We start from the raw sequence: 17,623 nt of genomic DNA, 5'->3' as shown, positions 1-17,623 counted from the left end.
GTCCAACGAATCGTTCCTAGTAGTTTCCTAGGTGAACAGTGAGAAAAAAAGACTTGAGCATTTATATTTTAGAGAAACGTATCAGCACGCCTGAATCCTTAGCGGGTAATTTAAAAGTGTAAAACAAACAAACAAACAAATAACAAGAGAGGAGAAGCATGACAAAGCACAGGTGTTGCAAACCTTTAACTGATTGATTTCTGATGTGTACAAATGCCCATGCAGTGAGCTTTGTGTCATTGAAATAAACATAAACAGTATTTAAGTGATTTGCCACATTGACACAGAGATTAGTCACTGATTAATAGCAAAGGCCACAACTTCCTCATCACAGAATACTAATCCTTCTCCCCCCACAAAGATAAGGGCAGACCTAGAATCTGCAGTTTGACCAAGGCACAACCTCACCCAAAGGGAATCCTAGTGTGCCCCCCTCAGACCATAATAGAAGCTGCCTTCCCCACTCACTGGCTCAAAATTGTTAAAAGACAGCGTTAATAAGTCTCAATTTATGAGGCAAGATGCCAGCAGAAGTGCTATATTTGCTTTAAAATAGCAAAACCAATTCTACCTACATGCACAAGTCTTAGTGATAACGTTTACATTTTTATTTGGTTTGTGAAGGGGAATGAAGAAACTTGGCACCCCCTTTCCCTTTTGTTCATGTACTTTATTTTTTGCTTCCTTTTGTCGTGTTGTAGCAGACAGTAAAGGGAGATTGATGTCCACAGTCCTTTTAGCTCGAACGTTTTACGGGGAAAAAATGTTGAGCCAAAAAGAGGATATTTTAAAAGAAAAAGGGGGACATGTTTTCAACTGTAAACTGAAGTGGAAGGAATCGACCAGAAGACAGAGTGAAAGGCAAGTAGTTGAAAGAAGATAAAAAGAAAAGCAGGCCAACAAAATAAATGGACAAAGAGGGACAATGAAACCACTAAGGGAGTTTATCTTAAAATACTCGGGTGACTCTAATCGAAGATATTATGTGAAGGTTGCAAAAACTTACTGTGCTAATGAAGGCTTTCTTCTTTCCAGAATATTTCCCGGCTTGAAATAGTTTTGCATAGTTAACCTGCATCGTCATATGGCAAACTCTAAGATTAGCAGTATTTGCACTGTCCAGGCCCTGCCACTTTTTCAATAAAATGTTCCATTGGAAATGGTTTCCTTTTAGATTTCTCGAAAATAATACCAAAAGACCAAACCGTGCCACACCATTGGTGGTGGTGGTGTTTTCTATAGAGCCTATACCAGTGGTTCTCAAACTTCGGTTTGCTGTTTCTGATTCAGAAGGTCTGGGCTGAGACCCAGGCATTCTGATTAATCAAAAGTTCGCAGGCGACGCTGATACTGCCCTTCTCCACTTTGAGACCCCTGTTTCACAAGTACAAATTGCTTCCTAAGAAGCCCGTTTAGCCCAGGGTGAGCATAACCTGAATTTCATGTCCTTACAGCCCTACCACTTTAATCTTAGATTGAGGGAAAGCGGTTGGGGGGGCACGGGGGGAAAGAACTCTGACTGTGATTCTTTTCTCTCGTTCTCTGAAAAAGAAAACTCTGAGCCCACACGCTTAATTATCTGCAATGAGGTCATTTGCACCTAGGTCATTTATTTAGGCAACAAGTAGTCTTGCTGGAGGTTTTAAGACGGTGCTAGCAGGGCGGTGTGGGGCTTTCAGGCTCCTAGGACTACCTTAAATCCCTTCCCCTGTCTGTCTTTTCTTTTTCCTTACCGTTTTGCGAGGCCAGTCCCCACTGCCGGGTCTCTGGGAGCCCGGGTTCCCAGGTCGTTAGGTGGGGGCGGAGCCCGGCCCGGCCCCGCCCCGTCTGCCTGCAGCGCCCCCTCCCCGCCCGCCTGCCTGCCCGCGCCGGCTCCTCCGCAGTGCTTTCAGCTGCGAGCCTGGGCGGCGGTGGCGCTCGACTTTCGGGGAGCCCGGCAGCTCTGGGAAGCTCACTTCTCCGCTCGCGCCTTCCTTCGACCGCCGAGCCCTTGCAACCATGAGGGAGCAGCTCAAAGGGTAAGTGGCTCACGGCCCCCTCGGATCGCCGCAGTCCGTGCACTTGTGGCACGAGCAGGGGGCAAACGCGGGTGGCCAAAACTTGGACAAGCACAGCGGCGGGACGCCGGGCTGCTGGGCGTCGGGGAACCTCCCCCGCGGGTCCTTGCTGCGCCGCTGCAGGTGCGTCCCCGGGGCTTGCCTCTGGGCGCCGGACTTGCGGTGAGCCCCCTTTCTCTGGCTTTGGGATGGGCTCGGAGAGAAAAAGCTGCTTTCTCGCCGTACCCAGAGGGGACAGCGCGTTCCCCACGCGGGGATTGGGGCCGCGGGAGCTTTTTGCTCCTTTCCGGGCTGTGTGGACCAGAGCCAGACAAGCTGTTCCTAAATCGTCGCCCGACCTCGCGGAGGGAAGGGGTGCGGGAGGCTTTACCTTCCATTGCGCCGCGAGTGCCAAAAGGTCAACTTTCTGCCTGATTTCTTCCGAGGATTCCAACTGACATTCCCCTTGTTGGCTTTTCTACTGTGTTCGTTCCATGCCCCAAGACTTGGAGAAATCAGGAAAGAGAGAAAAAGCAATTAAAGCCCAGAAGTCCAGGATTTGACATAGAGGGAGGATCAAGGGTTTTTGTCATGGTGGTTTTTTGTTTTGCCCTCTGGGGTTGAGTGTGCAATCATTTCTGGGTGTCCTTCTCTCGGGTTTCTCCAGGTGTCTGTGCTCGTCTTTAAGCGAAATTTGTCATTCCAGATCTGATCTTGGCAACGAAAAGGACAGGACAGTTTGTTTATCTCCGTTAAATTTGAAGTTAAGTTTGAAGCTGAAATTGAAAGGGTGCAGTTGCCTGACGGAGGCATAATGTTAATTATCAAATGCTTTAACATCATGAAAAACAAAGTGCGTCCGATTTAAGTGGCGACCCAAAGTCTTTAAGTGAAATCTACATTCTTCCTTGGCCAGAAAGCGCCTCTTGGTCTCCCTGCTTTGTTATCCCTGTCACCTCTCCTCCTCACCCCTCATCACCCTTTCTCTTTTGCCTGGATTTTTTTATTTCCTTGTGCCACATCCCTTCTTTGCAGGATACAGTTGCTCTTGGAGAAGCTAGAGGAGCAAATGAAACAACACGGTTATGCGAAAGGTCTCTGACTCTTGATCACCGTGGAATTGGTTTCAGTCAGCGTTGTTTGATCTCGGATTGGACACGACCCTGAAGTGAAATTGCTTTGGCCAAAGTTGAGGGTGGGTGGGATTTAAGCCCAAAAAGCAAATAGAGGGAGGACAAGTAACAGCTGGCACAATCACCGAGGCAATCATCTGGCTTGAGCCAAACAGAATAAAATGTTAAATATCCCAGGGAACAAGAAGTGGGGACTAGAATAGGATTTCTGATGCTCGGATTGACACCCGCCCCCCACCCCCTCCCCACGGTAGCAGAAACTTTTAAATATATTTTCCCATTCCCACCCTGCCAGTATTCCAGCAGTGCACGCCAAGTTCAACATTCAGCATGCAAATGCCAAGGTTCCTCTAGAAAAAGAGTCTGATCCCCAGATTAAAGGGAAATGATTTTGTGTGTGTGGATCAATGGGCTCCAGATTATATATGAAGCCGAACTCTAATCCTCTGCAAATCGCAAGAGAACGGTACCTTTTTATACGGGTGCATAGCGATTAGTTTCCTCCCCGGGAAGTAGTGGAAAGATTTTTTTTTTTAAAAAAGGCAACTGTTTGGAATATTTTCAGTACCCAATAACAGTGGTGGCAGAAGAAATCTTATTTTAATTAGGCAACTGCCATTTCCCCGGCGAGAGAAGTAGAAATTTGTTACTTTTTATAAGTGTTTAATGTTTGTTTTTAAGAAACTAAAAAAGCAATTCCAATAAGTCTGATTATTCCAGCACTGACAGCAGGAACAGCTCTGAGGCAGTTATAATAACCTTGCACACTACTTGAAACTAAAGAAGGTGAGAGAAAATTTAAATTGTATGGTAGGAAATTAGGTCAGCCCTGTGCTCAGTCGAGAAATGCTTTAATTTCTTATTATTGACAAGTGAGTGTTGCCGGGGTCTTTTCTCACTTCCAGTGATTTGGTATTTTAATTTGCATCAGGTTCCTATCAGGGCCCCAAATATAAGGGAAAAGAGAGATTATTGTAGTCTGTACACATTTAAAAAGGAGGGGAAGTCAGGGTTTGAAGGCTGTTCGGAGAGGCATGTCTGATATCAGGCTTTGGAACCAGCAGGGCCAAAATCAATAACATGTTTTAAAGCTTTAAAGAGCGTTTTAAGGATTATTTATGAAGCTCTCGTCTCTGTGTTAACGGGAATGCAGAATTTTGATCTACGTCGAACATCACTATTCTTAGAGGACTGACCAAAGATGTGCCCGCTAATTTGTGAACAGGTTTCAGAGTTTCCTTTTTGGTTGGGCACGGTATATGGAGAGCGCGTTTCCGATGTGAAAAGTGAAATACAAAAAAAGAGACACTTACCAAGAACGGCGCCACCCACACTCCCTCCCACCACCAGCTCTGTGGCACAGCATCTTTCTCTGGGTTTCCTGTAGATTCCAGGTAGACCTGAGCTGCTTCTCCTGGAGTGACTGACAATTCTCTACTGTTTTTGAAGCCAGACACAGAGTAATAAATACAGCTGTAAAATCTCTGTTGATCACCGGCCAAAAATGGGCTTGTCCTGTCAGGCAGGATGTAGACAGGAGTCTCGCAGATTGGTGCCTACCGTTGCTTACTGTCCATATTCATCTTTTCTTTCTCTTCTGGGGGTTCAGTATGTCTCACGAGGGCTGTGAATTCACCACACGCTGAAAACACCCACATCCAGTGAAGCGAACATTTGGTTCGTCTTATAGTTACCGAAGAATCGGAAGTCATTGGAGCTGGGTTGTCAATCGTTCTTAGCATTGAATGATGAGGAGATGATTTTTCTATTTGTGAGGATTAGTCACACCCTTTATTCTTTTCTTCTTTCCACTTGTGTTCACTTCTCTTGCTTGGTTCTGGTGTGCAGCTGAAGTGAAACTAAGACCGTAAAGATGAAATTACAAATCTGTTTTCTGGTTACTTGGCATTGCTTACAAAGAACAGGGTTGCATTTTGGAGGGCAAGGAGGTAAAAGAGAATGGGCTTTTGGATGTGTTTGGGTTCATTTATCTAGGTTATTCAAGTCCCCCCCAGCATCACAGGTAAGTGGGAAAATGAGCACCTGGAAAGGCCTGTATCTAATAACCCGTGAAGTGGGGATACATGTGGGGGCTTAGAATTTCTGCTGTCATCCAGCAAAGGAAACAGCAGTTGAGCTATGGACTGATGGATGAGAATGGAATTTTGAAAATCCTTCTCACAATTTGACCACTGGAATAAATTCCTTACAAAGGTAGACATGTCAGTAGACCACAGTCGTGAGGCAGCTCCGCGGAGCTCACATTCACTCCGGGTGGGATTCCCCTGCCCCTCGTACGCAAGTTTCTCTTTTCTTTGGGAATTGCGTTTGGTTCAAGTCACTGTGTTCTTCCGGTTTGAAGTCCTTTACAGATGCTGCCTTTTCAGAGCACTGGTCTGTGCTTCTGTCTGGTTAGATGGTCAGCTCAGTCAGACGGTTTTCTGCCCATCTATTGAAGATGCTACAGCCCTCCCACACATCATAGAGACGGGACTTTATTAACATGCATTGTGTGTATTAAGGGCCCATATGTGTGGATACATGTGCTTTCCCCCTCTTCTCCTTCCCACCCTCCCTGGCGTCCGCATACGCAGGGCCTTGGGAAATGACAGAGGCCCAAATGCAGGGTGGTCTTTCCTCGCTGGCCACTTTCCGAGCTAAAACACACCTGAGAACGAGCAACACTCTTTCCATGAAGCTGCAAGCTGCAGCCTCCTTGTGCTGTGCATATCAAGTACCAGTTCCGCCCACCTCTTCTCCACATCAGAAACCAGCTTGGTTGCGGGGCTTCCTAAAACCCCCGAAAGCACGGACTTCGTGAGTGCGTCTTCTGCTCTCCTTGCCCTTTAAGACTTGGATGTCACTCTGGTACATTCCCTCGGCTGAGAAGCCTCTGTTGTGCTCCCCAAATGCGAATTGTCTCTGTGGAAGAGTAAACCCAAAATGAACGTGTCTGGGAGAGACTGAAACGACCCCTGGCAAGTGAACATTGTCTTGGAACTTTCTTGCCGGGGTCTTCCCTGTTCCATCACCGGATGGTAAATATCAGAGGGGATGGGCTTGGAAGGCATACAGTTCAGGGAATTTCCACATGCTTTGTGACATTTATTATCGTATTTCACAAGCCACAATAAGTATTTTTCCTTTCAACTTCTTTTGGTTTTTTTTTTAAACAGATAATTCACATGAAGTGTTTTTTGTTCTCTACAAAGGGTCTTAGGCTTGGCCGCCTTACCGCAGGTGGACCCGCATCTATAGTGTCAGCAACTAGTAAAAAGCTCACCTTTAGTGGGCGTTAATTTGGGGGCCACATGATAACAAAAGCAACCATGCATGGAGCACCAGAACGTGCTGGTCACCTAAATCCCTAACTCTCCCAAGTGAGTAGGCCTGCCCCAGCATGTGCTGTTAGCAGGGCGCAGAGCCAGAATCCAAACCTCGGATTGAAAAATCTGTGCTGAGGTCGCTTTACATTGTTGCCCTCCCTGAACTCCTCTTTCCATGCGAGACCTCTGTACCTGGCGCTCGCCTGGAAGTGTCCACGCGTGCACGATTTCTCTTCTCTGCAGCCCCACCCTTCCCCTGAAGATAGCAACAGGCTGTGCGTATGACTCCTGAAGTACCTGTGCTCAGGGCTGCATTTTCCCCTATCAAAGCCCGTCATGTAATCCCTGCAAACTGGAAATTGGATGCTATGGGGATTTATGTAGATGGGCCAAAGTAAGGAAAAGTATATGTGGTTATCTCTCCTGGATTTATTCATGCAACTGAATTAGGAACAAAGGTGTTTTGTTCTTTTTGTGGTGGGAGCTGATAGCTGGCAACCACACTTAGCCGAACTTCAAGAAATGGGAGAGAACTGTGAATGCTTCATTCAGGCCCAAGTAAATATAGGAAAAGGTGGAGTGGTGTGTGGAGTACCGAGTAAAAAAAGGCACTTGAGAAGTAAGTCATGGGGAGAGGGAAGGTGGGATAGGTTGGTCGGGCACTGGCTAGACCTTAAGCCGAAGTGAAATGCCGTCATCGTGGCTCTGAGACCTGGATATGGAGAAGAAGGAATAAGGGAAAAATGAAAAATGTCAAGGGTGGTGAAAGCCAGTGAGAAGTGAGGTGATTTATTTATTGAACCGATGTCCTGTGTCTCTTTGACAAGGTTAAGTAACTCTTGTCAGTGTCCTTTCTGAATGGTCTACATTGGACAGGCAAAGAAATCCTGGTTTTTGATTATTGATTACATAACCAAGTCATTCTGTAACAACAGAAGCACAACCGACTTGTGGCCGCCACAAAGAAACAAATTCTGTTTTCCCAAAAAGTATTCGTGTAGCTTTTCCCTTTGAGGGCGAAGGTAGCAGCCTCTCTGCTTGTAAGAAACATTCTCGACTGTGTGACGAAGTCCTTTGAAGTAACAATGCTGAATGAAATTGAAGCAAACCATCTTTTTCTTTCCTCCTTTTCTTTACTACCCATTATAAATTCTAAAGTCTCTCTTTGTATTTTCTGTTTTAGCCACGAGACCCAAACAACTTGCTGGGACCATCCCAAAATGACAGAGCTCTACCAGTCTTTAGGTAAGGACACGGCCATGTTTGCTCGAGGTTAAATGACAGGTGACTTGGATAAAAGTAGGATAAAGTAGTTTGTAGTGTGCACGTTGTTGGTTGTCTAAATCTATCGCTAGATTGTTTAAAGGGTGAAAACGACACCTTTCTACCCAAAATTGACAGCTTTCTTTTTCACAGAGGTTCTTTAAAAATAAGTTTTAGAATGTCATCGATTCCTGAAAATTCAATATACCTGAGAGGGCCAAAAGGTCTTTGTAGTTTTTCTTGCTGCGTAAAAGGATAGAAAAAAATACTTGCAATTTATGGCAATTGTTTTTCCCACCAAGAAAGAAAACTGTTTCAAGTTGTTCTTATTGATTTCTTCCCTGTGAACTCAAGACAGCGCTTTTGCCAAACCACGAATATTGTGGTAGGAATTTTCTGCAGTCTTTCCAGTGCTTATAATTCCCAAGCCTGTCATGTCATCAGCTCGAACATTTAAATGATTTCTCCACTATGTCTTGTTTTGTGTTTGTGTGAGAGCCTGTCAGTTTTCTTCCCCCTCATAAGTGGGAATTTTTTGAACAGACACACAGCCTCCAAATAAGAAGAAAACATCAATCCTAATGCTTCATGAAAGTCCACTCTGTACCGTTTTAGATCTTTGGAGAGTAATCTGAAATGAATTCTCTTACATAGTAACTAGTTTTTTTTTTTTAAGTAAAAAAATATGTCTTCTCTACTACTAAAACAATTTTTTAAGTCTGCTTCTTTGTGAATGGACGTATTTACAGACTAAAATGCATAAGGTAAACTTTTTGGGTTTAAAGTTATGTGACAGTGCCCATGGGAATCAGGGTGATTGAACAAATTTTGTACATTTGTGAGTATACGCATGTGTGTGTGCATGTGTGTGCGCGTGCGTGTGTGTGTGTGTGTATAGCTATTGCTGACTTGCTGTCATAGGTTCTCATTGGTTAATGAAATTATAGAGAAATGGGGTAGGAGACATTAGTCAAAAAATTGTTTTCCCAGACTTTTTCTTTTTTTTTTAAAGATTTTATTTATTTATTTATTTGACAGAGGTAGAGACAGCCAGCGAGAGAGGGAACACAAGCAGGGGGAGTGGGAGAGGAAGAAGCAGGCTCCCAGCAGAAGAGCCTGATGTGGGGCTCGATCCCAGAACACGGGGATCACGCCCTGAGCCAAAGGCAGACGCCCAACAACTGAGCCACCCAGGCGCCCCTTCCCAGACTTTTTCTATTTATATGTGAAATTAGTTCCTTCTAGAAAATCCAAAAAATAAAAATTAAAAAGCATGAAAAACAAAAGATGTCACTTGCAATTCTACTGGCTGGAGATATCCAGTACATTTCAATTAATACGGTATCATTTTAGTTTAGCAGTATGTATGTGGTGTGTGTGTGTGTGTGTGTGTGTGTGTGTGTGTGTATGCATGCACATATGTACATAATACTTTTTTAAAATTTGAGGAAAATTGGGATCAACTAATCTTTAAGTACTACATTTTCAGCTCTTACAGAGTGTTTCTGGCTTACAGTGCTGCACTGACTAGACCACAGGTGGAAAACTCACATGCTTACATTTTGGCAGATGAGAGAATGGAGGCCTCATCTGATGTAGGCAGCAGCTTTTTTGGGCGAGCAGGCCATCCTAGCCCTGTGCTCTCAGGACTTGTGATTTTTCAAAAGAAATGAGAAATCTGTCGATCGAGACTAATTTGAACTCATCTGTGGGCCTCCTGATTACAGCCTCGGGCTTACACCAATTCAGCCCACTCGTAATGCTTTACCTCTAATCACGGTGACTTGTAGCTGAAATATTTGAATTTACTTTTACTTAAAAATCTTTATTATAGAATTAATAATTGTTCAGATTTTTGAAGTTTATAGGTAAGGTAATGAACAAAAAATAAGACACATCCTCTATAACCCACCTCTTAGAGTTAACTAATATTTAATAATCTAGTAGGTAGCTTCAAAAATTTCTTTCTGAATATACATTTTTACAAAAGTTGGATGGTTCTGTTTTATAATCAGCTTTTTTTTCACCTAAAGGTAATGTACCATGGCCATATTTCCGTTTCATTACATTGTATTCTCTACTGGCTTACTTTTAATTGCTCTGTAATGAGAAACCACAAACGTGGTTGATAAAAAAGCTAATTATGAACTATCAATAAATAGATGTTTGTACCTTCAGTAGGAATTAAATACACCTTTTATCATCATATTTCTGAAGTTTTCTCAATAATTCAAATGTGGTGGTAAACTCAAAGCCGGTAATCCGGCGTGATTCTGACCTTGGGGAGATCACCTGACTTTGGGAGATAATAGAATTCTACAGTTGCAAGGGAATTTAGAGCCCATTTATTACAAACTTTTTCTTTGATGAAGTCAACTTTATTGAGATAATTTACATATCATAAAATGTAGCCATTTTAAATAAATGGTCAGTTCCAACCTCCTTTGAAATTCTGTTCTTAGCTATCCCGATTGGAAATGAACTGGTGTTGAAATTTGTGTTACGGCTTTCAGAACGAAAATTGCCAGTGTTTTGGGGCTTATATTTTTTCCTCACAAGATAGCCCTTTAGGTCCGAGTTGCTAATTTGAGCTCCAGAATAAATGGTTGGAAGCATTTATCTGCACTCAGTTCACGAAAGGTATCATGAAAGCAGGACTGGTGTGTGGTTGGGTGTGTTCAGTGTTTTAGACAATATAGGTCTGAAGTAGGTCCCTCACCAGGGCACCTGGGTGGCTCAGTCAGTTAAGCATCTGCCTTCAGCTCCCATTATGATCCCAGGATCCTGGGATTGAGTCCTGCATCGGGCTCCCTGCTCAGCGGGGAGCCTACTTCTCCTGCCTCTGCCACTCTCTGTTGAAGCTACAGTGGTTCATAATATGCAGGAAATAGGACACACTCCTAAATATGCCCACTTCCGAGAAGACTTCCATTCTCGAACTGGCCCAAATCCCCAACCAGCCTGTTCAACACACGTTTGTTTAGGTCCCTTGTCCCCAGAGGGTGTTCACCTGCACCCTCTACCTGTGGTCTGGTTAGCATACTGTTAGAAGCCAAAAGCATTTTGGATGGACGGAAAAAGTAGCATTTGAGCACTGCCTGATGGAAGGCTAGGATGTTACTTCAAATGTTAATATTTGCATTCTCTGGTTAATAGTATGATAGGTAATTTTCTTCTTCATTCTTTGTGATTTTCTACAATGAATGGATATTACTTACAACTAGAGGCTTAGCATGAAACGTTTCTTCATCATTACTCCACTCCTTAGTGTCTCTACAGCTGTAACCGATTCACCAGTGAGAACCTGTGACAGAAAAGCAGCAATGGCCACACACATAGCTCCCCCACATGTCACACATACATATATAGAACTGGTGTTTAAGTACCCCGATTCCCATTGGCTTTGTCAGGTAACTTTTAACACCAGGAGATCACCTCATGTGTTTTAGTTTCTAAACATGTCCTTCCACAAAAAAAGCAGACCCAAAGATTTTTAGTGGTAGCGAAGACATACCGAACTTTTTGGTTTAAAAAAAAAAAAGAGATTTCTTTTCAAATTATTCTTAACAGATCTAAAACTGCTTTCTGAAGTGAGCTCTCATCAAATGTTAGAAATATTTGTGTTTTCCCCTTACTTTTTAGGCTGTGTACCAGCTCGAAAAATTCTAAGTTCTGAGGTGAAAAATTGTCAGACTTGCACATCAATACATAACAGGGCATAATAAAGAAATAATGTAAATGTTCACAGTGATGACCTGACAGTCATTAGGAATTTGAGGATTGGAAGGTCTCCAGAAATTTTTTTACGCAACATTAACAGTTTGGCAAAAGCGTGGTTTTGTTTTCACAAGAAGGAAATCAATAAGAACAACCTGAAAACAATTTCTTTCAGCATTTTTCTCTGACTGCCCCCAGTGTGGTGGGGTGACGGGTATATCAAAAACCAAAGTTTCCCATATCTATTTTTACATGGGCCTTAGTATTCTTATCTTTATAATGAGGATATGGCACCAAAGTGTCTATGAATTTTGTTTATTTTTTTTCTTACTTTGGGCTGAGGTAGAGCAGGTTGTTTCCAGAACTTGCTGTGATCATAATTTTTCCAGAAGCACCTTTGGCTGACTGCAGACAAATGTATTTCTAAAAGTTGAATCATTCCTATCTTTAAAACTGCGCATTCTAGAAAACAAACAACAGGGAGAAGATCCTGCCACCCATCCGTGTCTTACAGGCAGAGTGAGGCAAGCTTTTACCAAGTACGGATGCTCTTGAGATATTTCCCATAAGACCCGCTGGGCCATCCATTTGTTGTTCAAAAGGCATGTTCTTCATCATTTCTTAGAAGCAATAATATGGCCGATACATGAGGTGAATTTCAGGTTCGCTTTAGCGTCTTTACAAATGTAATGGAAAGATTGTTGTTCCATTAGGTTATCTTGGCAATTCAAAAGCTATAACTCTGAAAGGCTCCAAAAGGCATTTACAAAATCAGTAGCTGTTAGATAGTGATGTGCTCCGGAATTTATTTTGAAATATTAATATAAGACTGATTTATGTGAAGTGCCATTAAATGATAAAAAGCCTGTCATTTTTCTCACGATTTATGTCTGGGTTCTTAAGTTCGTCGCTAAAATGTTTAAGTAAATATTTTTTTTAAAAAACTCCACCCCCACAATATGTACTGCTCAAAAATTCTCGAAGAAAGTATTTCTTAGTCTGTCTTACTGGGGGTCTCTTAATTATAAATACAAGAAAATCGTGTAGTCCTCTCCATGGTTCCCTTGTGAGCTACATCGTGAGGTGTTCACATTAGTGACAGTGGAAGCGCAGGACGGGAAGAGCAGTTTGCAAAGGAGACATGTGGGTGAAAAGATAATATGAAAAGAGAGTAAATCGTGAAGCTCGAGGAGGTGAACTGAGTATTTCAGGCCATTTTCTCAAATCCAGATGCCCCGTATGAGCTGGTGTCACGTATTCCAGTTTCTTTTTTTCTGCATTGAAGCCCCTTTACCCACCGGGGTTTTCTTGAGGAGGATTGGATTCTCACCCTTTCCTGCAGTTCTAGCATTCTTTAGAAGGATCTTGTCCCTCTCACTTGTTGCCCAAGTTTTGCAACCCACTCTCCAGCATGATGCCCACCCAAAGGCTATGAAAGCTGTCAGTTTTGAAAAAAAAATGGATGTATGAGAAGTTTTGGTAAATCTTAGGGAAAGTGGTCTTAAAAACTCTGGAGATTTGAAGACAGTCCATCAACACGTGGCCCTTAGCCTGGCGTCTGTTGCCTGAGAAGAGCTTTATGATATTGAAAATGAGGGCTTCGTTTTAGGATCCGATGGGTCTGAAGCTGTTGGGATGCTTCAGCAGTTCAAGTTAAGAGGACTAGTTAAGTCCCAGTTAAGTCAAGAGGCTAAGAGCTTCTTCAAGATTCACGGATAGCATTATTAATAAATGAACACAGCTGGCCAGATTGAGTTAGGAATAGTCCACGGGAATCCTGAACCTCTTTCCTCAGTTGGTCCAAGAGGAGGGAATATCATTGAGGTTTGCAAGCTTTCCCTCTCTATTGATGGGCTTTCTGCATTCCATCCAGTGTTCCCTCGGGAGGATGCTGTCCGGTTACGAGCTGCCAGATTCTGAATGACTGTGAATTCCTTTTGCATCCGGAGCTTGTCCGAATGCTTTTCTCAGCATATTACGTAAACGGTTCTCAACTAGGCTACTACTCAATATTTAGCAGATTCTTTTCTTTGTCTCTTATCTCCAGGTCCTTAAGTATTAAAACCTTCTGTCTTTTGATTTTCTCCTACCATAATGCCGGGAACTGTAGAAAGACTATCTAAAATCGGATTCCAGCTTAGGTGCGACCTTGGGCTAATCCTTTGCTTTTTCTTGGTCTTAGATTTCTGATTTAGCGGGTTGAGCAGTGAATCTTCCATCTCTAAATGTCTGGTTTTAATTTAACTCCTGGCCAGAGTATGGTTTGGTCTCATGAAGGCGATGCCCATCTCTCCAATTTCTCTTGGTCACCACCAGCCTGGAAGATGCGAATAACAGGCTAATCATGTTCATAATAATTGTACTTTCATTCGCGTAGCACTTGACATTGTGCAAAGTTTTCAGAAATAACTGTATCTAATCCTTACACGGCTGTGAATTAGGTCTCTAGCTGGCGCATGACCTGAATTTTGTATTAATTTCAGTGTCAGATCATCTGTCCTTACATCTCCTTGAGTATACTTCCCGTTTTTTGATTTGGAAAATAATGCTACCGTACCAGTGGTATGGGGCAGCTGTTTCCTTCTTTCTTTTTGGACCTGAGCAGGCTGAGGCACAAGGCCTGCTTTGACTTATTCATCCTGACATATGGGTAGAAGATAAGGAGGCAAGACCAGAGCACACACTTTATGGCTCCTAGTTTGCTGTTCTCGAAGGAATATCCATTACTCCTAGCTTGATTTATAAAACTGCTTTATCAGCATAATTAAGCTATGGAATCTCAAGTGACGTTCTTTATTCCCTAGCTGACAAAGTTAGCAGTGGAGATTTACTCAGATTTGCAAAATAGAAGACATTAAGGCTGTTATAAATGTCCTTCCTTTATTTGAACCAGTCTGCTTATAAAAGAATAAAGAGAAATAAGCTCTTCTTTTAATGTCGGTTACAATCAATTGATTTTCCCCATTTAGAAAATGGAAATGTAATTTTCAAATCAAAATTTATGGCACTTTAATGGAATATTCTTTTATAATATTTTTTCTTGTTCAAATAACTTGATTTAAAGCTTCTAATTGAAGAACATAAATAAATAGATACTTCCGATCTGCATCTTCCGAAGCTGATTGCAGAAGGAAACTCAAAAAGATTCTCTCTCAGACTGGTCTACGATTTAAAAGAGCTGCCAAGTTGTAATTTAGTTGATCTAAATAAGAGGAGCATTAAGGTTACACCTGCAGCTCTGAGAAAAGTGCTGGATGTGTACAATTTTATGTAGCTGGGTCTGCAGAAGACGAGTTTTGCACACGAAGTAAAGGCATCTAAAAACGTGTCTGCTCTTATTCAGACACTTCCAATATTTCTTTTTTAAGCGCACAAGTCTGATTACCTCTGTACATCTCTCGGGAACTGCAATTTTGCTGGAAAGAGATTCAGAACAGTCAGAACACTCGCATAAAATAGATAGTGAGTTTTTAAAGTCTGTACCCTCTACGGTAGTAATAAAATGACCTCAAAATACTCTGAAAGACTGTCTTATGACATAGTGGATGAATCATTAGCTTATTTATGAATTGGTGAGACTCTGAGAACGTTTCAGAATTTGCCGCTCCACCGTCCCGGTCCCTTGCGTTAACCCCAGGGAAGGCCTCGTGCCCCCTCATAAATTGAAGCTTACGTAACCGGGACATAGGTTGTATGAGTGCACGTGTGTGCAAGCATGCACGTGTGTTGCGCACGTACGTTTATTTACGTACGTATTCTTTATCAAATATCCATTTTGTTGGGAAGGCAATTCATTTTATATTTTGCTTTCTAGTTCTATAAAGAGGCTGTCTGTTTTAGAGCAGTGCTTCTCAAACTGATGAAGTACATTATTTTGTTTTTTGGTTTTTTTAAACATACAGTCCATCACAGACTTGTAGGCGATCGTACTGACCCTGACAAGCATGCACTCCCACTGTGCGTAACCCACCTGCACACGTTCCACGACACTCAACCTGCTGTGTGCTCTGTTCCGTGAGGTGAACGCATGGATTGTGCATTTGATGGCACGGCAATGTCAGGTTGCTCCGAAAGCTCCTTAACATACCCAGCTTCCATATTTGTGAAGAACCATAATTTGCATAGCACCATTCTAGAGTACTGAAGTTTTGAAAAGTATAAATGTCAAATCAAGTGACCTTGGGGGTGTGTTGGCAGGGGGGAACTAATTAATTGACACCCAACAAGAACACGTAAAAAATTGTATTTATGCAGTTGTATAGTTTGCCAGTGGAGTCAGATTCAAGCAGAGGAGGGATGTATCTTCTTTCCCATCTCATAGACCTTTTTAGCAATTATTTTGGAGGCTGAAGTAATAGAATCACCCTGTTATAGGAAAGGTTTTATGTGTTAAGTAGCAGGGCTCCTGTGGCCTAGTTTAATGCCTCCCCCACCCATATAATGAAATACAATATGTAGAATGTGATTTTTTTCAAATACAAGTTTGTTTTTATCCAGAACAGAAAATGTGGTATGTGTGCTCTTTACGTTATGTGATGACTTCCACGGGGAACGGATGGATTATACTGTGACTATACTCTCGCCATTTTTTGTGTTTAGGTTGGGAGGTAACGTGATGTAGCCACCGAGTTCGTTGACTTTGGTGAGACGTGGATTTGAATTCTGCCTCTGCCACCAGTTCTCTGTGGCTGGAGACAAAGGCAGTCACAATTTTGAAACACAACTTCCTGATTTATTAAGTAGTTATGATGACACTTTCCTTGGAGATTGTTCTGAGGATTTGAGATCATGTATGTAAAATGACAAAACGTCTGACATAGTAACTGCTCAAGGAATTATAATTGCTATTAATGACGATGATAAGTGTAATGATTCACTGTTTATTATTCTCAGTGGTTATTTTCATATTCCCTGTCCCTCCTTATCCAAAGTCTCTTGGGATTCCTGGGGTGCCTGGCTGGCTCAGTTGGTGGAGCACGTGACTCTTGATCTTGGGGTTGTAAGTCCGAGCCCCACAGTGGGTGTAGAGATTACCAGAAACAAATTAATTGAAAAAACAAAATCTCAGGGCGCCTGGCTGGCTCGGTCAGTGGAACATGTGACTCTTAATCTGGGGGTTGTGAGTTCAAGCCCCACGTTGAGTGTAGAGACTACTTTTTAAAAAAATCTTTAAAACAAAACCCAAAAAACAACAAAATCTCTTGGGTTCCTGAGTTCAGATAGAGAGGGACCCCCAGGTTTAGGTTTTCAAGCCTGACACTCAAGGAGCCACTTAATTTTTCTAAAGTTATTTACCTCTTAACCAAGGTACCAAGGTTCACCTGATCACAGTGTATCCCAACTTCGGCAAGTATAAACTTTCTTTAATTTGAAGTGCAAATTAGAATGACACATTTTTCTAATGTTTTCTTTATCTTCCTCCCAGTTCTAAAATTATACACCTTTTGTAATAGAAAACAATATACACCATAACCTTTAACCAGAAATGCAAATGACTCCTAATAACATATATATGTGTGTGACTTTATAGCTCTCTTCCTACCTTTGTCTTGAAGACCTTCAAAGTTTAAACTGCAGAATCAAATGCGTGTCATAAAACCACATTGGTAGAGAACCATGCCCAATAATTCATAAGTAAGGAGAAAGCCTGTAAAATAATGTGACATGCTAGGCAAGATGGCTGACGCGTAGTAAATGCCTGACAAAGGGTGGTGGCACTATTGTGGAGAGGGGGGCAAGGGAGTGGCCATGGTGTAAGGAGGGATGACACCATAAAAAGTTTCATATGACACGGTGAGGATTTTGATGCTAAGATTTTTGATTTGGGTAATGTATCAGTCCGGTCTAGCCAGAAAATAGAAACCACTGTCGTTATTTCAAACAGAGGGTAATTCATGCGGTAAATTGGTTACGCAGTGATGGAAAAGTAAAGAAGACAGCCAGCAAGGAGCCTCTGCCCTACCAGGGCTGGAGGGCAGTGGCAAGAGGTGGTATCACCAGAGCCCCAGAAGCGAAGGCTGTGTGGGGCTAGAGCTTGAGTGGCCAGTTGGGACCCTTGAGGGAGGGGCTGATGAGAGGGACCTGGAGCCTGGAAGGAGACAGAGCTACTGCCACAGCTTTTGCTGAAAGCAGAGAAAGGGAGGAATAA

At 42.6% G+C, this 17,623-nt stretch overlaps 1 protein-coding gene across 22 annotated transcripts in view; it reads left to right on the top strand.

Annotated features, from left to right (window-relative positions):
- DMD (dystrophin) overlaps positions 1–17,623 on the top strand; it is a 2,358,181-nt gene that overhangs the window by 2,205,140 nt on the left and 135,418 nt on the right. For 18 of the 22 annotated variants that reach the window (XM_057310259.1, XM_057309646.1, XM_048213297.2 and 15 more), the window contains one exon: positions 7,679–7,740. In XM_057310259.1, coding sequence (XP_057166242.1) covers positions 7,679–7,740 — 62 coding nt within the window. Of the gene's footprint in view, positions 1–1,719; positions 2,019–7,678; positions 7,741–17,623 lie in introns of those variants that run through there. The other 4 variants (XM_026513443.4, XM_026513442.4, XM_026513445.4 and 1 more) reach the window with 3 other exon arrangements.

This window comes from Ursus arctos, chromosome X (assembly GCF_023065955.2).
Source record: "Ursus arctos isolate Adak ecotype North America chromosome X, UrsArc2.0, whole genome shotgun sequence".
Lineage (NCBI taxonomy): Eukaryota > Metazoa > Chordata > Mammalia > Carnivora > Ursidae > Ursus > Ursus arctos.
Note: the sequence above shows the minus strand (reverse complement) of the source record. Positions and strands in the feature narration are given on the sequence as shown.